Raw genomic sequence first — 24,401 nt, forward strand, 5'->3', positions numbered from 1 at the left:
GAGACCCATTACTCCTGCCGAGGAGATGTGATCACTACAGGTATAAAATGACAGGTGTCCTTTCGTATACTTTTAGTTAAAGTACTGTGATGAGGAAGATGGACATGGGGGGTAATGTCTTAATTACTTACTGGTAATCTTCGTTATTTGTATCTAAACTAGGGAATTTTTCCCTTCTCCCCAAGGGGGAGCCCACCCCCTTTGGGACTAGGGAGGTGAGCCTGCTAAGCATAAGACCCAATAGGAGACTGGGGAAACGGGATACCACTGGTTGCCACTCTCCCTTAGTAGACAAACATTTCCAGAAACAGATTTTATTCCTCCTCCCTCCTGTGAAATGTCCCATGTGTGTGTTGGGCATGTGGGGTTTGCCACGTATTATTGTACTTTTGACCATTTAGAAATGGCTGGTGGGGTTTCTGAGCCTGCATCTGACACCCATTAAGAGAATCAAAGTATCATCAAATCTCATTTCAGCGTGGACCTTAAAGAGGCCACAGGAGCAACACTAGTAGGGACAAAGGAATAGGAAGCTCATGGAGCAAGCCGCAAGAGGGTGCATCCTCCTGTAGGGCGGAGACACGCAAGAGCTCAACACAGAAGGTGTCTGGTGCCGAAGAGTCCAGGAGCCTGCAGATTGCTGCTAGCTCAGGGGAAGACTAGAGTCAATCGTATTCGACCAAGAGAACCTAGGAGCACCGTCCAGACCAGAAGCAGTTGACTGGCACCCACAGTCCCCAGCACTGACGGACGGATGAATCTATGGCCGAGGAGGAGGCTGAAGTGATGACTGACGCAGAGAATACTGGAAGGAGCCGTGGTCGCATGAGAACCGAAGAGACCACCTCTCCTGGCGGACACATCCACAATACAGAAGGTGGGCAGCTGTTCTGGGAGCAGGGAGGAGGGCGTGGAGACCCAATACCCCAGAGCGGTCTGAAAACCAAGAGACCCTTGGTGTGGTGAAAGTCAAACAACCCCATTCCATAACAGATTTCTCCTTGCTCACTGCCATGATGGAAACACTGTGTGCGCACCCGGAAGACAAACCATAACAATTTCTTAGGATTCCAAAGAATGGGTGGATAATGACATGCAGAGACATAATCCTATAGAAGTTGGACCTTTGCCACTTCCCAAAAAAATTCTGCCGGCCGCAGAACATTTATTGGAATTTTTGGGTACAGAATTAACAATTACAGGATTTCATCACAGTCCCATGTTCTGGGTCCCAAGCACAGAGAAGAAAAATGAACTTCTGGAATATAATAACCTTTTGTTTGTTTTCAATAATTATACTTTGCAATATATTTAATTGGCTATGAATATTGCAACGTTTAATGAAGAAAAGCATCATTTAAAGTTGTGTATCTTACCTAGCATTATTTAACTTTGGATAACACTGCATATCTGTTTAACTTGAAGTAAGACACACCTATGGAAGTCTCTGGATTCAGCTTGGAACAACTAGCCCCAACCTCAAGGAATTTTTTTCTTTTTTTTGTTTTTATTAATTTTCTCAAAAGAACATAAAACCAACACAATATACTAACAAACCCCATGATACCCCTCCCCCCTCCCTTGACACACCCTGGCATAACCCTGACTGCCATTCTAAAGCACCGTCTACATTGACCATTGTTATCATGATCACCCCTGAACAGATATCTTGGTCCCCCAGCGTCGCTCGTCCTGTGACCAGCTTCAAGCGGTTGACCCCCGGCCTGCTCGCCAAAGACTTCATCCATTGTCGCCCACCAAGGACCCAGTATCCTCAATAGCAGGTTGTTGCAGCAAATAACGTTTATATGCATCCCACATACCCATATCACCACACTGTTGCCTGTTCAGCGACCCCCACCCATTCTCCATGTCATTACAATGCATAATATCTTTCCATTGGGAAATTTTGGGGGCATTACCTTTCCCCCATAGCATGGCCACTCTCCGCTTAGCGAGTATGTGGAGGGTCACCAGTTTCAGCGTTCCCCTAGGAATTCTCCCTAGTATAGCCCAACAATCCCATCATTGGATCCGGGTTCACTGTTTGGCCAACAATCCCCCAATCGTATCAAATACGCCTTCCCAAAACTGTCGTATATTCGGGCAGCTCCAAGCAACATGAAGGAAATCCGCCCCTTCCAGGTGACACCGCTTACATTTCCCAGTAGCACCCGGAAAGAACTCCTTAATTTTGGCGGGCGTGTAATAGAATTGATGGATATATTTAAAATGGATCAGTTTATACTCAGCATTAATAGCACCCTTTCTTATGCCTTCACAACAGTATTTCCATACGTCCACCAGAATCTCCTTCCCCAGTGTCCTCTCCCATTTTCCCCGAGGGTGCATCGCTCCCGTCCCCCTGGACTTAATGGACATCGAATACAACCCCGTGGTTATACGTCTCCCCAACAGTCCCTTAAGTGTCTTATCCAAAATAGGGGATATCGGCGGCTAGTTAGGGAATGTACTAAACACTAATCGGAGACTCGCCCAGAGCCGAAAGTAAAGAAACACATCCAAGGCTGAGAGCGCCCCTCTCCCCCTCCAATTCTTCCAGGGACACGAACACCCCCCCAGGAAACAGATCTCCAAAGCATGTAATGCCCAGTCTTTTTGTCATACACACAAAGCTTTTCTCACTAGTAAGGGGAATCCCTGGCGTATATATAACTGGGAGCTGGGGAGAATATAAAACTCCATCCTTCCTTTTCTGTTCTAGTTTAATCCAGGCCCTACACGTTACTTCCACCAGATTCTTCGGGGAGTGTATCCGATTCGGGGCCAGCAAGATAACCGACCTAAGCCATCTCCTTCTCCATCCAAGGGAAACCACAACCAAACACTCCTACCCCCATCATCCCCCAAGCCCTCAGCAGAAATAACCGCAACATTACCTTACAAAACCTCAGCCCACTCTTAGACAACATCCTTACCCCCACAAACTATGTCAACCTAGATGCAGAGAAACTTGCTGACCTATACAACAAAACACTAGAATCAGCAGTTGACACCATCGCCCCACTCAAACTCACCAAAGCCAAACCGGCAGCCCACATGAACAAATGGTTCACACCAGAGCTACAAATCCTCCGAAACGCCAAACGAGCCGCAGAAGCCACCTGGAGAAAAACACCCAACCCCTCCAACAAAACACAACTCTCAATAGCAGCCACCACCTACAAAACTGCCATCCTCAAGGCCAAAAAAGAGACATATGACTACAGAATTGAGAGCGCCAAATCCAAAACAAAAGAGCTTTTCAATATCCTCAGAGAACTCGAACCCCCCCCCCCCACTCTGGCGGAAACCTGCGTGAAAGATGCAGACTGGTGTGAGTGGATTCAAAAAGCACTAGCAGACAAAATCACCATGTTACAATCCAAAATTGAACAGAAAAAGCTTAACCTAACCAAAAAAACAAACCATCTACCGTCCACTACTCCCAAAACACCTACCTGCCCCCCCTTCTCCTTCACACCAGTATCCACTAAAGAAGTAGAAAGCATCATTAAGGGCCTCAAACCCTCTAGATGCCAAGGAGACTCATGCCCAGCTCCCATCATCCAGGAAGGCGCCAACATGCTGGCCCCCTTCATAACAGCCCTTATCAACGCATCCTTCAAATCAAGCTCAGTGCCTAGCACCCTCAAGGAGGCCTGGGTCATGCCACTGCTAAAAAGAAACCTAGTCTAGACCCCAATAACCCAACCAACTACAGGCCAATCACCACCGTTCCCTACATCCTAAAGATCTTAGACAGAGTGGCCTACCTGCAAATACAGAAGCACCTGGAAGACAATAACCCCCTGGGTCTCAGACAATCCGGTTTCAGGCCAAGGCACGGAACAGAGTCAGCCCTACTGCACCTAAAAATCCAGATGGACGAGGCAAAGGACAAGGGTAATCTAGCCATTCTCTTGTTACTAGATCTATCAGCAGCCTTCGACCTTGTCGACCATCAGATCCTCCAGAACATCTGACGACGTCAGCGGCCTTCTCTAATCAGGCGACTGCCTGGATCCAGTCCTTCCTAACCAACCGAACCATCCGGGTCTTCTCCCCGGGCGCCTCGGCACTCCCTGTCCCCATCACATGCGGCGTCCTCAAGGCTTGTGCGTCTCGCCGACCCTATACAATATCTTCACTAAGCTATTGTTTGACCGCCTAGACAACCTGGGTGTCACATACACAAACTATGCTGACGACACCCAGGTTCTCATCACCCTATCAGGGTGCTATGACGAGGACTCCACCAGAATCAACAATCTATACTTGGAGATCCAAGCCTGGATGGCAGAGCACGGGCTATGCCTCAACGATGAGAAAACTGAGCTCCTTCTTGTCGGCTCCCAACCACGGCTAAACAAACTAGACCCCCGTTACGCGTCCATCAACATAGACGGTAACCAAATCACAGTTGCCAAAGAAATTAAAACCCTTGGGGTTTATCTAGACTCCACTCTCTCGCTCAAAAGACAGGTAAATACCACAGCCTCATCCACAGCTTACACAAATAAGCTTATCAACGCCTGCAAACCCTTCCTCTCTGCCTCCAGCTGCATTACGCTAGCCAGAGCACTAGTGCTCTCAAAAATTGACTACTGCAATACACTCTTTCTCGGCACGTCAGAACGCAACCTGAGCAAACTACAGGTGCTTCAAAATAATGCCCTCAGAGCCGCCCTCAGTATCCCACGACACGCCCACACCTCCAGCATCAGGCAAGATGCTCACTGGCTTCCGGTACGAGACAGAATCACTCTCAGATCCCTCGTCATTGTCCATAAATGCCGCTCCAATGATGCACCCAAACACCCAAATACCTGCAGACAAGTTCCACAACTACACCCCAACTAGACCAACTAGAACGCCATACTCACACTGCCTCTCCGTTCCCAAATTTGCCCTAAAAAAAGCCGGCGGCGCCAGCTTCCCGGTCCTAGCTGCCAAACTATGGAACGCTATGCCGCTAATCCTCAGAACAGAACCCTCCTTTTGGACTTTTAGAGCCAAAACTAAAACTTGGCTTTCCAACAGAAACTCTGCCTAATGTACTTCCTCTCCGCATGTCCCTGTCGACCAGCCTGTAACCTGGTCTTCCATAACCTGGTCTTCCACACTTATTGTTGTTATTTCACAGTCTTGTATTATTGTACATTCCTGACATGTTGTAACTGCATCCAAGTCTCCGGCGCCCAGTTAAAGAAACTAAACTAAACCTCAATATGGCTCCTGTCATGCTGTAACCTGTGCCAGTACGCCAAAAACCGAGCTTGCGCTACCTCGTAGCAAACCTCAAACTCCGGCAATGCCAGAACGCTCTCCGACACGGGGGCCACCAACTTGTTCCACGGGACTCTGGCCGGTTTATTTGCCCATATAAATTGGAGTACAGCAGTTTTCAAGCTATGAAAGTAATCCCCTGGGACCGCCACTGGGGCATTCAAAAAGATGAAAAGAAATCTCGGAAGAAGCATCCTCTTTACCACGGATATCCGCCCATATAAATTCAGTGGGAGCCTCTTCCACCTACCCAAGGCTTCTCTGGCCCTGCTCAGAGGTTTAGGATAATTATTATGATACACCATCAGCGGGACCCTCCCGATAGTTGCCCATATAATTTGTAGAGGTCCTGTGCCATTGAAATCCCCATATGTCCTGAAATTGGGGTGTGGCTTCAGTTAGTGGAAACAAGACTGATTTAGATGTATTCACCCGCAACCCTGACACATCCCCAAGTCTCTGAACCTCCCCATCACCGGATCTAAATTTTCCCCAGCATCCTTGATGAACAACACCATATCAGCGAACAGTGAAATTATTAATTTGTGGTTATACAATTGAATCCCCCTATGCAAATGTACGTCCCTAACCCTTTCCGCCAATGCCTCAATCACCAAAGCAAACAGTAGGGGCGACAAGGGACATCCCTGTCTTGTTCCCCTCTCTAGAGGGATGGTAGGCGTTAGTTGGCCATTCACTCACTCTCGCTGTCGGCTGTGTATACAATAATTTCACCATATTTATGTAGTGGGCCCCCATTTCCATACGGCGAAGGACAGAGAACATAAACGGCCATTCAACAGAATCGAACGCCTTTGTGGCGTCCAAAAGGGCAGCCACCACCGAGTCCCCTGAAGGCACCGCCGCCATCAACCCGAACATCCTCCTAAGACCATATGAAGTCGAACGGCCTGGGATAAATCCCGCCTGGTCCGCTAGCACCATCTCTGGCATAAAGGGCACCAGCCTCGAGCCCAAAATCTTCACCAAAATCTTATTGTCAACGTTAATTAACAAGATTGGGCGATATGAAGAGCACTCACTACCTGGTTCATCGGGTTTTAACAAAACCACTACCAGTGCCTCCCGCAATGAATCCGGCAGAAGTCCTGTTTCCAAACTGTGCCGATACATCTCTAGCAAGCAAGGTGCCAGAGAGTCCACAAAATATTTATAAAATTCTGCATCGGGTCCCGGTGACTTCCCAGACGGTAGAGACTTAATCGCATCAAGTACCTCCTCTAGCGATAGTAGGAGACTCAGATGTTCCCTCTGTGCCTTCGTGCACCAGTACAGCGCAACCCTATCCAAATAGTCCTCAATATCCCCAGAGGATGCCTGCAGACTCGAGGAGTACAAGCGACTATAAAGCCGGAAGAACTGCTGGACTGTCTCCATGTCCTTTAATTTGTTATTCCCATGCTCATCTACAATCACCTGGATTCCTCCTGTGAAGCTCTCCATTCTAGTCGCCCTAGCGAGGGTACGGCCGGGCTTATTACCTTCCCCATATTGCCGCCACGTGGTCACGTTCCTAAAAAACGTAACTTCCCTTAGCACTAAAGCCTGGAACTCGTGACAATGGTTAAGGATCTCAGCCCGAGTTCGGTCCGAGGGTTCCGGATTGGCTACCTGGAGCCCTTGTAGGATTGCCTCCTTAGCCACCAGTTCCTTTTCTAATTAATTTGAGAGTACCAGCCTCCCTGGATATACATTCGCCCCGTATCACATACTTCAGGCTCTCCCAGAGTATTTTTGCACCAAGCCCACATTTAGCTCGAGGAAGGTATTGATCGCTGTTTGTAAACCATCCCTAAATACCGTATCCGAAAGACCATCGCTCTTGAAATGCCACGTGAACTCCCTCCTAGCTCGCCCACCCACGCCCAGTTCAAGAAGGACAGGTGCATGGTCCGAAAGGGTGCGAGCAAGAATCCCAACCCCCTTAACCCTACCCAGTAATGACTGCGAGATAAGAAACAAATCCAGCCTCGAGGCAGACCCATGCGTATCGGATAGACAAGTGTATTGCCGTGCCCCTGGGTGCCTCACCCTCCACACGTCAGCAACGTCCCACATGAATGCCACATCCTGGAGGCGAGCCATCCCTCTGTTCCCTCCACCCTGCACGCCTCTAGATCTATCTAGGTCGGGTTGCATCACAGTATTAAAATCCCCCGCCCAGATCACCTCCCCAACCGATAGACCGCCAAGCTGCCGATCTATCCAATCGAGAGTCTCTACCGTGTCATTGTTGGGCCCGTAGTAATTTATTAATGTATAGAGTTTCCCTTGTATACTGCCCCGCACTATGAGCCCCCTACCTACTTCATCTTTTACCACCTTGGTCTGATGAAACCTGACCCCATGGTGAATCAATATGCAAACCCCCCGGGCATATGTGGAGTAAGAAGAGAAATACCTATGACAACCCCACATTTTCCCAAAAAGCAGTTTCATTGTCCCTCGTTAAGTGCGTTTCCTGGAGAAAAGCTATTTCAACCTTATGTCTCTGCATATACAGCAGTATCTTCCGGCGCTTTATTGGGCACTTCAAACCTCTGACGTTCCACGTACAAAATGTAAGTGACACCATTCGTTAGGCTAGAAAGTGTACGGCCCGCAAGTCGGCCAACCCTCCCACGACAGTGCAGCAGAGCACCTGCAAGAGTACCCAATTCGAGTGTGTCAAGACCACCCACCTCCCCCACCAACAACCCCAACTTGTCGGTGAACATGTCTCCTCCCCCCACCCTCCAGCTGAACCCCCCAAACTCCAAGCAGAACACTGAATATCAAGCCACCATGTAACACCCGCCTCACCACTGCCACCGCCTCCCCAACTTGGCGGTGCAAATTCCCCCCCCACCAACCAGACCCTTCCAAATCCCGCAGGACCCCCCAACCCCTCCAAGTACCCCAACCACCCATCCCCCCACATTCCCTAGGCATACTTACAGCCGGCTTTCACTGTAGGAGCGGCAACGAGCCCGACCCTCCAGCTTACCACTCCAAGTATAGCAACTCCTGCACCAACGAGCGAAACCAAATGCAGCAATGAACTCTTTCAATCGAACAGCAGAGCGCACCCAGACATCCGCTCAATCATTATTCCCCCGCTGCTCGGGGGCCCCCGGTAACATGTCCAGAAAGGTTGTCGCTTCCTCTGGTGACTGAAAAAATACAGACTGACCATTGTGCTCCACCCGGAGCTTGGCTGGAAATAACATGGCATATTTCATATTCCTGTCATGCATCCGTTTTTTCAAATCCGAAAATGTTCTCCTGGCCGCCTGTACTTTATCGGAGAAGTCGGGGAAGAATTTGATAGTGTCCCCCTTGTAGGTGACAACACCTTTTTCTCGCGCCTTCCTAAGCGCCGCGTCTTTGTCTCTATAGTTCAATAGATGCGCAATCAGTGGTCTAGGTGGAGCTGCCGGAATTGGCTTTCTTCCGATAGGAATTCTATGTGCCCTCTCCACGACACACACCGGGGAGAATTCTTCAGATCCCAATGTCTCAAACAGTATACTTCCAACCAAATATTCCATGTCCTGATGGTCAGTCGATTCCGCCAGGCCCACTATCCTTATATTATTCCTTCTAGACCTCGATTTGAGATCCTCCTGCTTCGCCTGAAGATCTTTCAAGGCTTTCCTTACCTCGGACATTCCCCCAGAGACCGAGGCTGCCACATCCTCAACTCCGGACAACCGACCCTCCACCTCATCTAGTCTCTCCCCATGCTTATCCAACCGAAGCTCCATATGATCCACCTTGCACATCAGAGTATCCAACTTTCCATCTAGAGACTGTATATCCGGCTGCAGCTGCGTGAGCATAGCTTTGATATCTTGAAAGGATCCGGGTCCGGTCCCGAGAGCCATGCCGCAGGGGGATCTTCCGTCATCGCAGTTTTTAGCCTGGGCTGACGCCTTGAAGTGCAACTTTGACAACTGCTTGCCCCCCTTACCAGATTTTGTCATGCTGCATAAATGAGACGGGCCCCAGGGCGATACCGGTGCAGCACGTACCGCTTATGAATCCAGGTATCTGTGGATTTGTGAGCTCTTCCCGCGCTGCTCCGACTCGGAATTCTGTCCTCAAACTTCATGCCACAATCCTCACGTCCCCGTGGGCCAACCAAGGTGGGAGCCTTCACCGAAGGGTCGGGCACCCTACCAAACCGCAGCACAGCTTCCACCACACCAGTTCCACCAGAACCAGGCCTCAAGAACAGAATCTAGGATTCCCTACCCCCTTGCCACCACGACTAGACGACACCACCAGGGGCTCCGTTGGATTTCTGTTAACTTGCTGGCCCCTGGATGAGGTTCAGAATACCCGTGAACAGTCGACCCCAGAGGTGTAGTAAGAACTCCACTCCGAGCCTCACACCCTCCAACACCAAGATCCTGACAGAGGCGTATCAGTCACAATAAAGCACATAATTCACTGCTGGCCCTCTATTGGCCCAGCCACATCCAGTTTGACTGAATGAAGATCCATTTGTTTGTTTTTTTCCTTTTTTTTTCCCCTTTTTTTTTTAAACATTTTTAAAAACAAATATTTTTTGGGCCTCCTCAGCCCTATGTGTTGGCTATGAGGCAATCCATGCGCACCACAGGCAGCCGGCTCCGCACCAGCGCCCCTGCTAGGCCCCCGCTATGGGCCCACAAAGCAAGCGAGGACCGTCCACAGCAACAGCCGTCCGCAAAGGAGGCCAGCCGCCCTCCACTACGTCGCAGACCTCAGCCCTACGAGAGTGCATGGGGACCAGCCAGCAGCGCCCCAGGGAGCCACCACTCTCCCTCCCTGGTCGGGCATTCTGAGGGGAGCGAGGACTCCAGACGCAGGGGCCTCCAGACCAGGATTCTCACCGCCTCGCGTCTGCCCGGGCACCCAGTCTCCTACCACCACCACCACCACCACCCCCTGCGCTGCAGACACAGCACGATCTCCGCGAGTGGGGCGCCGTTACTCTCAAGTTTTCGGGTTTGGGGGCCAAACATTCTTAAATTCAAGACACCGCTGCCAGTACACTGCGTCGGGGCAGGAGTTTACTGGATGGCCTACCGGATAGCACCGGGTGCTGGAGAGCTCCACGGACCTACGGCCATCTTGACTGGGATCTCTAGCGCCCCCCCCCAACCTCAAGGAATTTTTATCATGAGACAGATCATTGTAAGAATCGCCAAATGTTTAGGCTCTGCTCACAAAATCTTGTTTACCTCGAATCAATGCTTGGTTTTAAGCTTTCAATGTCGTCATATTGGAAAATGATGAATTCCCTATGTACCAACAGTGACATTTGCAGGCCAAAATCAGTCAGCATTTATCACATACAATTCTTGTCAAATTGAACAGAAAAGTTACATGTGTAGTATCTTAACCCCACAGTATAATCCGATGAAAAATCATATATTTATTATGTAATGATAAGAAACTTGCAAAAAATGTCAAGTTATGCATACAAGTTAGGTCTTACACCCAATATATAATCCGCCTAGTGCATAATGATAAATATTTTTCGTATTCTTTACATTTTCACTGAACATACATCACATTGGGTCAGGTAGCGTCTTGATTGTTCTTCTGACACATAGATTATAATCTTTATTCTATTAAACTTGCACATTCACTTTTAGGTATCTTATAAAAGAAAGGCCTATTTATAAGATTAAATATGACATGCACTTCCACCTTTTTGGTCATGGGATTTAGAGAGCAGAGCCTCTCTTTTCAAGTTGCAAGGCTAGGGGTGGTTAGCCAAGTGAAAGTGACAAGATTTGGGAAGGAGTTTGATATTCTAAAATATCTTGCACACAGATTAGAAAATAGATTAAAATATATTTAAGGAATAATTTCTGGATACAACAAAGTGGATTGCTGAGGAGAACTAAGAGAAAGGCTAGATAACGTGAAAACCACAACTATATTTATTTTATGTAAAAGTGGAGAAAAAAAAATTGTATACATATGAAAAAGAAAACTTTGTAGTTTTCGGTTAACTCCAGATTAAATGGAAGAGAGCATGCATTGTGGATTCCAAATGTTATCTGTAGTGTCATACTTGTATTTGTCAACAAAGAAAGGGTTGGCCCCTATTATTTCTGTGCTCAGGGGGTTTTCACTTATGTGGGGAAAATACATAGATAACAGAAACAAAGTGAACAGCTACCCCTCCTTCAGATCTAGTCCGAACTCTACTTACAGTGCAAACATATCATTAGAAATACACACTGCCTTTGTGTTTTCTTCATGCATAAAAGTTATTTCTACTTATTATGCATAATTCATAACAGTCATAGTATCAAAAAATCATATCGTAGCAGACATAAAACATGCGACAATATTTTTTTTCCAATACAGCTGAGCTTGTTCTAAAGTATTCCTCTATTGTGGGGTGGTTATTCAATGTGCTCTAAATTCAGTCGAATATCCTGATCACATTTTATACAGTGTTTTTCGGGGTGTCCGCTGACGCCCATAACATTTTCGTCTAGTCGGATTTCATGTCGCATCACTCTCCCATAACTAGATCACGTTATTTGGCAATAGTTGTTCAGCACAGCTGAAAACACTCAGTGGCTGCACATAAGTAAACAAAGTAACCACTTTTCTGTTTGTTCATAGGTTGTTGTTTTAATAGTTGCGTCAACACAGTGTTTCAACCCTTTTGATACAGGTTCGCACATCCAAATGATGGTTGTGACCCAGCACTAATACTCCAAAACAGTGGAATAAAGTCTTCTTCTAAAGTAGACCTTGTTATGATTCATTTAGGATGCGATTTATGCTTCAATGTTTGTAAATCCAGACAGTGTTGCCTGCTGTAGAAACGTCATCAATCGTTGTTCAAGCTGTGATTAACTGTTTGAAAAAACATGTTTCCTAAGAACTTTTTTTCTTTTTCTCCTCAGGGCACCAATGCCTCCGCTCTGGAAAAAGACATAGGACCAGAGCAGTTCCCAATCAATGAACACTACTTTGGATTGGTGAATGTAAGTAGCATTTACTCTACATGCGCAGTGTATGAATTCTTCGCAGTGTATGTACAATTCTACAGTTCTTAGTCATGTATTGCTACCTTGTGTTGGCACTTTCGAAACTCGTAAGTGGCATGAATGGTTCTTATCTGCCATGACCAATCGAAAGTTCTAGTTACTGTGCTTGTGTTTGTGTCTGCTGTAATGTGCATTTACTTTGTTTTGTTGCGTTCTCCTGTGTGGACTACATACCAGTAAGTCCGAATGTTCCTCAACTTTGTGTTTACTAAGTGATTCCACAACTAGTAGGCAAATTAGCTTGGCCCATTTTAATTACAGTAAAATCAGAAGCAATGTTGATTGTCGTTTTAATGTTAAATCTACTTTTTAATTTTCCAATATCTTTGCCCACCTTTACCAATTTGAATGTAACTTTAGACCCAGAACGTTTTTGCCACTCTATTTCTTACAAATGGCATGAGGCTTGGTGAAAAAGGGTATTTTGAGGAACACATGTTTGGAAAACCCCTTTTTATTCTTTCTAAAGGTAATTAAAACAGGATTTATCTGTGGAAAAATATTGCTATTTTGGCACCTAGAGCCATACACTGGCTAGTGCCTCTACTCCAGTCCCATAGATGATGGTCTGGAATGTAGTTTGAGGCATGCAACTCTGAACTCGATCTATAAAACAAAAGTGAATTGTGCATACAAGAATTAGGAAGAACAGTGAAACAAATGGGAGGGAAGAAGCAAAATCTTGGCAAAAGTTCATCCGGTAATGGGGGGAAAAGCCAAACCTGTAAGAATTTTCTGAATTGGAGTAAGGAATTGGCTTGACCAATGATGAGAGGAACACTGTTCCAAAGAGTCAGGATTGCAACCGAGAACCTTCGTTCACCTCTGTTGGCGTTTTTGGACATAACTCCTAGGAGCAGGTGATTTGTGGATCATAGGTCGTTCCTTGGGTGATAAGGTTGAATCCTCCAAGATATGTAGGAGTGGAATCATGATGGCATGTGTGTGTCGCCCTTATCAATTTGAAAGAGATGCATTTTCATACTGACAGCCAGTAGAATTCTCGGAAAAAGCGAAATGTGAGACATCTCTTAATGTTGGCTATACAGACTACTGAATTTTGAGCCACATGGATTCTTTACATTTTAAACTGGAGCGATTTGTGTACAGGGTTTGGCATAGTCCAGGCCAGCAATAACAAGAGAGCTGACACTTTCAGCTTAGTTTGATTGAGCGATGGAGAGGATTTAATTGAGAGATGTGAGAAGCATTGTTTAACCATTGATCCTATGTGAGAGTTCATGCAAAAGTCAGTGTACTAAATGACAGCCAGATGTTCTGGATGCGCTGACAAGATAGCCAAATAACAAAAGAGGGAAGATGGGTAAAATAAGCTGATTCTTATTTTTTGGGGGAGGGACGGTGAGGAGGTAGGAGTTTGAGGACGGGAAGAAGTATTTCTGTTTTGCCACTGTTGAGATTGATACTATATTCGTTTGCATACAGTCTTCAAGATAGAGATTGACTCTTCAGTAGATTTGCTGGTCATCTGCCGAGGGGTGGAACTTGATTTGATGTTTGCGCAGTAGATCCATGAGTGGTTTCATGTAAATGTTTAATAATATGGCGCCCCTAAGAACTCTACACTGGATGGGAAGCAATGTAAGACCAAGTCCTTGCTAGTTTATTCCAGGAGGCATGAGTGGTGGACAGTGCTGGAATAAGCCAAGGGATCTAAGCAAGTGTGCAATGAGATAGGGGCATCCTCTGCTGATGAAAGAATGTTACCCCAGACATCCAACAATTCAGACAAGTGATGTTTGATCCAAAAGAAATATATCCATTTCTGTTGCTCTCTGTATGAGCTTGTAGCATTTAAGTAACACATTGTTTGATGATAATCCATGGTAGACCTGCAAGACCATGAGGATCGAGGGTAGAATTTCTGAATAATGAAGTTATTAATAACAATCCCCTTACTATGTCGCACACTGAACCTTGAGGTAGCTAGATGTTTTTAAGGAGTGGTAACACGTTCAGCCATGAGGCTTGTGGGACATATGATGTTGAATTTACTGCCTGGTTTGAGTCTTCTAATTAGGAGTAGGATTTCTTGAGGGAATGCCCTGTTGAAGCAGATGGTGGGGCTTGGGTTCTGTGTGGTAGTTGGAGGTGATTGACGGAACGCGGTTGTTGGAGCATTATGCTGGGCCTTCCTCGACTATTTCAGTCACTTTAGCGGTGTCAACTCCGACCCACGTTGGAGGGACGGAAACTGACGCTGCCAGGGTATAGCCGAAGCGCTGGCGCCAGGCAAAAAAGGTAAGTAGGGGAGGGGTGATTTGTATAGGGCTGCTGGTGGGACAGGAATTCGGTTTTGTTGATTGAAGGTCAAATAGATTTGCGGCGAAATCGGCCACAGTAAATCCTGCCGCAAATCTATTGACTTAGGTCAAACAACCTTATTTGCACTCCAAAAGGCAGTGCATGCCCACCAAAAGTAGGAAAAGGCCTTGCGGGGAGCACTGTAAAAATATTCCAGAGGAACTTCATCTACCAGTCCTTTTGTAAAGCTGAATAAGCACCTTCCCTGAGCAGAAGCTGATGCACTCCAATGAATCTGTAGTCAGGAAAATGGGTCTGTTTTACAAAGATCTAATGCTCCAGGGAATTTTCTGCTCAGGGAGGGTGCTTATTCAGCATTACAAAAGACTTCCAGTCCTTCCTTAAAGATGTTCATGCTCTGATTTTCTGCCACTGAGACAGGAGAGAATGGTTCACCCCTGCAACCCTCGAAGCCCATAACCCCGCTCCCCATATTCGTTATAATGGGTTTCGATTATTATTATTTTTTTTTTATGTAGTGGCCAATTCGGCAAAATTGTCCATACGGACAATTTTTTGCTGTCAACTTGGTTGTTTACCAAATACCTATATTTTCAGGTTAAATTGATGATTCTGGGCCCAAAATGTCAGTGCTCTTGTAGGAAAGTGATTCACTCCACTATTCCCCAAAAAATCGATTTTTAATGCAATGGAATTCTGCACGCTTTATTTAAACCAGTAGCCAGCCATCGAAGCCTCCCGGCTTTTATGGCTAAACGTATTTGTAGGCCCAGGCTACCTTTTAGTATAGATGAAAAGAATGAACCTTTACAATTTCATGAACTTGTCCAAGCCAACTTGGGTTATGGAATTCAGTGGCAATTGGTAGACCGTCATTCTGATATACACTAAGAGTTTGGTCTAAAATGAATATTAAGTTCACTTTACTTAGATGTACACCGTGTGAGTTGTGTGCCGTGCATGAATATATATAGCTTTTATGTCCCAGTTTAACATTCTTTTTTTGTTTTTGTTTAATTATTTGCCACTCTGCCATCCAGAGATCACAGCCTTGTGAGAGGGCTGATTAGTAATCTTGCTTAGCGATGGCCAAAACTGCCCCCATTCTTAGTCAACCATCAGAAATAATGTCTCTGCATGTAACATTTCACAGAGATCCGCGTTTTTCCTCTTTCTCCAGCATGGGGTCTGTCATGGATTCACATGCTCATGAATATTCCCCGTCGTCTGGCTGGGAATCCGCGGTAACGAAAAAATCAGTATCAGTTTCGTTTTTGGTCTGTCTTTCTGAGTAGTAACCAATCACTGGTCTCTGGGTCATATTGCCCCTAGCCAATGACTGCCCTCTCCCTAAGCCCCGCTGCTGACAGCCATCTTCAGATTTTTACCGCACGCTCAAGTGTTGGGAGTCCTCGTGTTTAGCTCTCGAGCTTTTGCTGCGTTTTCACGCTTTTTCAAAGAGAATTTCTCATTTTACGGTCAAATAGAGCCTCAAGCTCCACCGTCTCTACATCCGATTAACGGGGATCTGTGTCGGATTTTTCTATGCCCCTCAAGGGTGAAGATTTTGTCGAGTTACACTTCTTGGAGGATTCCAGAAGTTTCTGCGGCCTACCCGAACATGGCCCAGGAGAAAGGAAGCTTGATGCCCGGAAAGCTGTTCAGGGTCTGCCCTGGATGCCAGCTACAGAATGTGTTCAAGGAGGGCGAGCATTCGAAATGTCTCTACTGCCTGCATGAGGACAAAACGCATGTGGAGAAGGACTGCGTTTTGCAGGAACATGTCGGAACAGACCATCAGGGACTGACACCTTCGTCTCTCCAACTGGCTGGAAGGAAGGAGTCCGTCAGGTGAGAAGAAGAAGTTCGAGCGGTCTTCTAAGTCCTGTGAGGGCGCCCCGGCGATGGGGGCCTAACAGAAGGCAAAGCACCGCGAGTCCGCGGGCACCGGGAGCGCCGAACGGTCGGGCTCTTCGGCTTCCAAGCAGGGCGTGCCTTCCCCGGCACCATCAACCACGAGCCAACGCTCTGGTTCGGGGAAGAGGAAATCCGAGAACCCGGGTAAGCCTCTGGAGAGGCCCCGGTCGAACTCGAAGGATTCGGCCGAGGGGGAGCGAGGCGATGACCCTCCCCCTAAGGTGAAGGCCTCAAGCGCGCCTAAGGCGATGAAGGCTTTGATTCACCCGGCCAAGGCCTCTATTGAGGGAGTCGTGGCGGCCCTGGCACAGCCTGTGGAGGCTACACCAGTGGAGGCGACCTCGGGTCCCAGAGTCTCCCTGTCTCCGCAGAGGGAAGCCTCTTTCAGACCCATCGAAAAAAAGACCCCTGTGAAGACCCCAGCGGAAAAAGAGGGGGGGGGCAGTGGCTATTGTGGACACGGACACAACATCCGAGGAGGAGTTGGCAGAAGTCCTAGAGGGCCTCAACGAGGGCGTTGAGGAGGCCCGTCCCCACGGGAGGGACCCCGACGAGGGTGACTATGAGAGTGACGGCGGCACTGGCGAGGGTCCTAGTCAGCCATCGCTTCCGGAGCCGCAGGATAACTCGGCGGCCATTTTGTTGGCGATACAATCCTTATGTTCAGAGATAAGGACGAGATTGCCCTTACCACCGACAGAGGACCCGGTTCCAGGTCCGGCGGAGGAACCAGAGCCGGTCCCGGCGGGAAGCCCCCCAGAACAAGAGAAGATGGATCCACCCAGCCCCGCCTTCTCAGCCTTCGCGGCCTGCTCGGCCTTTACCCACGTCCCCGTCCCTGGGGATGACACAGGAACAGACACGGCTACGACGGGTGACGACGACGGTGATGACGGAACGGAGCTCCCATCACCAGCCCGGGCCTCCCCGTCCGATGAGATCGGATCTTTCCACTTAATGATCACCAGGGCATCCAAGCTTTTTCAGCTCTGCCCAAGGAGAAGGAAGGTTTCCTTTACCAACGGCCGAGGCCAGGTGGAAGTCAGTCCTCGCCGTGCCTCTGCAGGATGACATCTGGGACCAGGGTCTCGCCCTTCTCAAGAACCCTTCTACGACGCCTGCCAAGAGGGATCGGTACGAGAAGAAGTACCGGGTCCCCGACGCGGCCCCTCTGTGCCTTAGGGCACAACCTACCCCTGACTCGGTCGTCTTGGCGGTGGCCAAGAAGATAGCGGGGGGGGAAGCGTCAGTCTCAACGTCAACTTCCCCACCGGACGGCGAAGGGAAGAAGCTGGACGGAATGGGACGAGTTATCTCGTCGGCGGCAACAACGATTAAGGTGGCCAACGCCCTCACGATCGTGGCCCGCTACGACAGGGAGTTATGGTTAAAGATCGCCCCCCTGTTGGACTTCCTACCGGATGACAAGAGTGCCGAGGCCCTGGAGCTCTTGCAAGAAGGCGAAGTGGCGTCGGACCACGCCATTACGGTGGCAAGGGACATTGCCGACACCGGTTTCCGCCAGATAGGCAACAGCGTTTGCCTTAGACGACGAGGTTGGCTCAAGGCTACGGATTTCCGCCAGGATGTGCAAGCCAAGGTGCTGGACATGCCGTTCGACGGGAACAACCTGTTTGGGAAAACGGTGGATGAGTCCCTCCAAGCCATCAAGGCGGACACAGAGACTGCTAGGGCCCTAGGCGTTCTTCGGCAACGGAGGCCGTCCTTTCGGAGCGCCGGAGGCAAGCAGGGTGCCTCCAAGGGATTCGGCGGTGGCTCCTCTACGTACCGCCAAGCGGCCTGCTCCTCGTCGCAGGAAGCCTTTAGAGGACGAGGCAAGTCCGACGTCGCCAGGGAGGCCAAGACAGCAAGGCGTCCGCCAAGCAAGATTGAACTGACTGCGGGGTCGGGCCCCCACCGGGGTACTTCGGTGGGAGGCCGGCTGGCGAATTTCATCAGCGCGTGGGAATCCATCTCCACCGACCGTTTGGTGCTGGACGCCCTGGCCCTGGGACACGCCCCCGAATTTCTAAAAAAGTGCCCCCGCATTCCACCCGTGGTCAGGAAGGAAAATCACGTCGTTCAACTACTCTTGGAGGTGAGGGAGTTGCTCAGAAAAGGTGTCATCGAGCTCGTCCCAAAGAGGCTCTGGGGCTCCGGAGTATACTCAAGGTACTTCCTAGTAAAAAAGAAGACCGGAGGATGGCGCCCCATCCTGGACCTGCGACGGCGAACAAATACATCAAGGCACAGAAATTCCAGATGGTCACCCTCCCGCACGTGCTGGGACAGCTGGAGGAGGGTGATTTCCTGTCGTTGTTGGATTTGGAGGATGCGTACTTCCACATCCTTATTCTGAAAGGTCACCGAAAGTTTCTCAGGTTCGTGGTCCAAGGACGGCACTACCAGTTCAAGGCCCTCCCGTTCGGATTGAAGTCGGCACCCAGGGTGTTCACCAAGTGCCTCGCACCGGTGGCAGCGCGGCTGAGCCTGCAGGGGATCCACTTCTACCCCTACCTGGACGACTGGCTCATCCGAGCAGGGACAAGGGAGCTCGCCGTGGATCACACAACAAAGACCGTCCAGCTGCTCTCGGACCTGGGATTCTCCATCAACTTTCCTAAATCCCACCTGGTCCCGTCGCAAGTCGCACTGTTTCTGGGAGCAAAGCTCGACACAGTGGCGCGCCTGGCCTCACTGTCGGAAGAAAGGACGAAGGCCATCCTGGGCAAGGTGCAGCGCCTGCTGGCCACAGACGTGGCCAGGGTGAGGTCCATCAAGTCCCTCCTCGGGATGATGTCCTCCTGCATATATCTTGTGCGCCTGTGCAAGCTTCGGATGCGCCCTCTGCAAGAGTTCCCCAACTCCCGCTGGATCCAAGCGACAGGCAGCTTCGAGGACGGGATTCTGCTCGATGAGACCTTCATCTGACGGCGGGCACAGACTTTCAGACCCCATCCCACCAGATAACGGTGACGATGGATGCCTCCCTGGAAGGGTGGGAAGCACACATCGGAGATCTTCACGCAAGAGGCCTTTGGCTCCCAGAGGAGAAGCTCCACATCAACATCCTGGAGCTCCGAGCAGTGTTCTGGGCCCTCAGGTCCTTTCTCCCGTCCCTCAAGGGCAAGGTGGTGAGAATTTTCACTGACAACACCACCACGATGTTCTACATCCGGAAGCAGGGAGGACCAGATCCCCAGCCCTCTCCAAGGAAGCCCAGGATCTGTGGTATTGGGCTGTCGCCCAAGGGATGTTTCTGGTACCCTTTCATCTGGCAGGGATAAAAAACACCATCGCCGACTCACTCAGCAGGGAGCTGCGCTCATGCCACGAGTGGGAACTATGTCAGGATCAAGTGGATCGACTCTTCCGACGATGGGGAAAACCCCAGATCGAGCTGTTCGCGACGGCGACGAGCTCCAAGTGCCAGAGGTTCTCCAGCAGGTTTCCCCAGCCGAGGAGTATGGGCGATGCTTTCTCGTTCCTCTGGGAAGGCCTGTTCCTTTATGCGTTCCCTCCATTGCCGTTGCTGCTCCGACTCGTCAACCAGCTCAAGAGGTCCCGGTGCAAGATGATCCTGGTCGCACCGGCGTGGCCGAGGCAGATCTGGTTCCCGGACCTTCTGGACTTGTCAGCATCCCCACCAGTCAAGCTGTCGATGGACGCGGATCTTCTCTCCAGAGAAGGAGGCGCCATACTTCATCACGACCCGGAGTCGCTGAACTTGCAGGCCTGGCTTCTGCAGCGCTAGAATTTTGAGGGTACGATATCCCGGCTGACTGCAGAGAGGTCCTTGCAAGAGCCAGGGCGTCCTCAACTCTCAAGTACTACGGACATAAGTGGTAGAGGTTCTCTGTCTGGTGCCGTCACAGAAGATTAACCCTCTACAGATTACTGCCCCTCAAGTGCTGCTGTACCTACTGTCGCTGGCCAAGGCTGGACTGGCTCACGCCTCCATCAAGATACATCTGGCTGCGATCTCCTGATACACCAGAACCACAGGACGGGCGTCCTTGTGGTCCCATCGCCTGGTGAAGGAATTTATGAAGGGACTGTTACGATCGTTCCCGCCGGTGAAGGCCCCTGCACCGGCATGGAAACGCAACGTGGTGCTGACCAGGCTCATGGGGGCGCCATTCGAGCCCCTGCATTCGGCGCCGCTGAAATTCCTGTCGTGGAAGACTGCGTTTCTTGTGGCCATCACCTCCGCACGGCAAGTGGGAGAGATCCAGGCCCTATCCTGCAAGCTTCCATACTTAACTTAGGACGCACCCCTCGTTTATGCCCAAGGTGCCGTCGGACTTCCACTTCAACGAGCCCTTGGTGTTACCTGTTTTCTTCCCGTCGTCTTTGTCTCCGGCTGTGCGGACTTTGCACTTGCTGGATGTGGCTACAGCGCTGAAGTTCTACGTGGACCGAATGAAGAGTTTTCGGAAGACATCACAGCTGTTTGTGAACTTTGGACCTGTGAACCAAGGGAAAGCTCTCTTGAAGGCTTCCATTTCCGGCTGCATCATGCATTGTCATCGGTTGGCAAACCGACCGTTGCCCAGCCGTTCAAGAGCCCACTCGACAAGAGCGATCGCTGCTACCACGGCGTTCTTGTCTGGTGTGCCCCTGCTGGACATCTGCAGGGCTGCTATGTGGAGGTCGACGCACACCTTCACGAGATTCTACTGCGTCGACCGAGATTCCAGGGAGGAGTCCAGAGTCGGCCAGGCAGTGCTGCGCAACCTGTTTGCTTAAGGTGAGCCTGGTGAGGAGGTAAGAGATGCTTAAATGTTTTATGTAATGCTTAATGTTGAGCCTTGCCACCTCCCGTGGTTGTGCATGTGTACTGCTATTTATTCTTATAGTCATGAGCATGTGAATCCATGCCAGACCCCATGCTGGAGAAGGAACAAGTTACTTACCTGTAACTGTTGTTCTCCAGCATGGGTCTGCCATGGATTGACATGCGAACCCTCCCTCCTGCCCCTCTGCGGCTCTTCACTTGGTCATACTGCCACTTTGCGTGCTGCCAAATATGAAGATGGCTGCCAGAGGCGGGGCCTAGGGAGAGGGCAGTCATTGGCTGGGGGCAGTATGACCCAGAGACCAGTGATTGGTTACTAATGAGAAAGACAGATCAGAAACGAAACTGATACTGATTTTTTCTTTACCGAGGATTCCCAGCCTGACGATGGGGAATATTCATGAGCATGTGAATCCATGCCAGACTGTTGCTGGAGAACAAGAGTTACAGGTAAGTAACTTGTTCCTAACATGGAGTTTGGGAAAATAATGCAAAGCTGTAAAGCCACGAACCCCTCAAAGTTTCCTTACCAAGCGAGTTGTGGATCTAGCTATTGAAATGGGCCTTTCTGAACACACTTATAGTAATTCTTGATTATCAGCAAACTTCAAACTACATCCCCTTTCCCAGAATCCTTTCAAGACAAACTGTAGAAAAAAGTAGCTGCAAATAATCTTCATATATTTGTGGAGAATGGATTATCAGGAAATCTACAGGTGTGCTTTGGGCGATACTGGGAAGCCAAATCCGCCCTGGTATTCGTTGTGGCTGGCGTTTAGAAACATGGTGGATGAAGGGAGGTTGCTGCCTATTTACTCTGTCAGCAGAATTGGACACCATCAACCACAGCATATTCCGGAATACCTACACCACTTGAGGGCATGTGGGGTTGCTCTTGCCCAGTTGACTACCTTCCTGCAAAATAAATCTCAATCGGTGGCACAGGCTAACTACTACTGTGCAGTTTAAAATAGCGGAAGTGCCACTGATTGAGAATGCCAAAGGGCAAACCTAGCTGAGAAGCAAGGGAGCGCTGTGCATATGTGATGCCCCCAGGGAATAAGCAGTGATGGTGCAGGCGTAGCAGAGGAGCTGGGATGGTTAGTGGAAGCAAAGGAGGGGGGCGCCAGAATGGGAGAAATGGGGCTGAGTCGAGTGATCAGGGAATGCGTATGTGCGCCGCAGCCTCGTGGAATTTATCCACATGGCAGCGTTTCTTATCTACTTGTATTCAGATGACTGCCAGTTCATCCTATATGTGGATAGCAGCCTGTGACAGAAACATGTTAAAGTGGAATCCCAAAAAGGTCAAAGTCCTTATGTTTGGACATTGGAAGAAGCTGGAATTGGAACTATTGGCCAAATATTCAAGCCTCTGCCCTGAACCAGTTTAGCAGGTGAGGAATTTCAATCCATTTGAGATTGAGTCTGTGACCCCGCATCTCTGCTGTTAGTTCTAATCTGTATCAGTCAAATTACTTGAAGAGAATCTTAAACTATCCTTTCAGAGTAGAATAAACCATTTTATTATTCTGGTATTTGAGCGAGGACCTACCGCCGAGCAGCAACGGAACGCTTTACAGGGGTATACAACAATACAGATACACAATGCAGCACTTTACAGGGTATACAACAGTACAGATGCATAATGCAGTGCTTTTCAGAGGTAACAGAAGAGAAATACAGTGGGGGGTAGCATACAGAGTGGCACAGGGAAGGGGGTACAGCTGTACAGGGTTGTGTGAAGGAGAGTGGCAATGGCATCTAGCGAGTCAGGTGTCGCGTGGGGCAACTAGATGGACTAGGTGATGCTCCTTGAAGAGGTGGATCTTGAGTTCTTTTCATAATTCTAGGAGCATCTGATGCTGATGGGGAGGAGGTTGCAGTCTTGTGGCATAGGGCAGAAAAGGCTTGTTTTCTCATCCTTTCCTTTTTTCAGCGGCGGATTTCAAGTCGGACACGCCACAGCACCTCTCATTAGCCATCACTGGAAGTTCATCTGCAGTTCAAAGCCGCATGAGCAAAACATTGTGGGTATGCAAATTAATCCAAATGCAAGCCTGTAACACCAGAACATTGTCTGTTTTACAGGGCAGAACTCTTGTATCCATGGCTTCTTCAACCCAAAACCGACTGTCCTCAGGGTTGCAGACAAATGCAAAGCAGTTTCATCCTTATTAGGGAACATCAGTGCAGTATAGCCTGAAAACCTTTTGGTGGGATCATCCGGGCATGTTTGGTAAACCTCAGCAAATTTGTAGTGGGGTTACAAAGGCCTGAAAAAACCCTGCCATGAACCAAACCGCTCCTCTTTATACCTTTTTGTTCTTTCTCCATTCATTTGAATGCAGAAGAGCGGAATAATACCATGTCACAACGGAGAAAAGTTCTTCATTAACGAACGCTGTACCTTCTACTGTGAAGCCAGACCGTCCCAGGCATCTCAAAGCCAGAAGCCTACTCTCTGCAAGATAACCATGCAGCTGTGAACAGTGAATACAATTAAATATTGTAATTTTCTTTTAGCAGTGGTAGCAAGGATTCACCTTATCAGTGCAGTGTTAATAGAATTTGACAGATGATCACATTTTCTGAAATGACAGTGATGGTGTAGCAAAGTCAAACGTATGATTAAATATTTACTTAACCATTTTGTTTTTTTTCCTTCTCAAGCACACACCAATCAAGACGATTTTCTGACTGACTCTGGTCTAGTCTTTCAAGTGAATAACATTTCCCATAATCGCATTATGTTGACTTAGTTATGTTCCCATGTACATTGTCAGCAATTATCATCCACCCAATGTTGAACGTAATTGTGTCTGTGCCCGGTGTACTGTAACTCTATATCTGGGTATGCCTGAATGAGTTTTACATTCCGCTATAAGGAGCCCAGAGCTTTGCAGCTGGATTACTATGATGGCTAAAGTGTATTGCGTTGTTCATTCCCGGGTGTTTTAAAATAACTAATAAAAAATATATAGGGCCGGGGTAAGGGTTAAAAGGGCTGGAGTGGAGGTTGGAGGGGGGGACCTCTTAATATA

At 48.8% G+C, this 24,401-nt stretch overlaps 1 protein-coding gene across 6 annotated transcripts in view; it reads left to right on the plus strand.

Annotated features, from left to right (window-relative positions):
• USP46 (ubiquitin specific peptidase 46) overlaps nt 1-24,401 on the plus strand; it is a 427,508-nt gene that overhangs the window by 65,452 nt on the left and 337,655 nt on the right. For all 6 annotated transcript variants that reach the window (XM_069631665.1, XM_069631664.1, XM_069631663.1 and 3 more), the window contains exon 2: nt 12,213-12,293. In XM_069631665.1, coding sequence (XP_069487766.1) covers nt 12,213-12,293 — 81 coding nt within the window. The remainder of the gene's footprint in view (nt 1-12,212; nt 12,294-24,401) is intronic.

This window comes from Ambystoma mexicanum, chromosome 6q, assembly GCF_040938575.1.
Source record: "Ambystoma mexicanum isolate Mex_15411 chromosome 6q, UKY_AmexF1_1, whole genome shotgun sequence".
Classification (NCBI taxonomy): Eukaryota; Metazoa; Chordata; class Amphibia; order Caudata; family Ambystomatidae; genus Ambystoma; species Ambystoma mexicanum.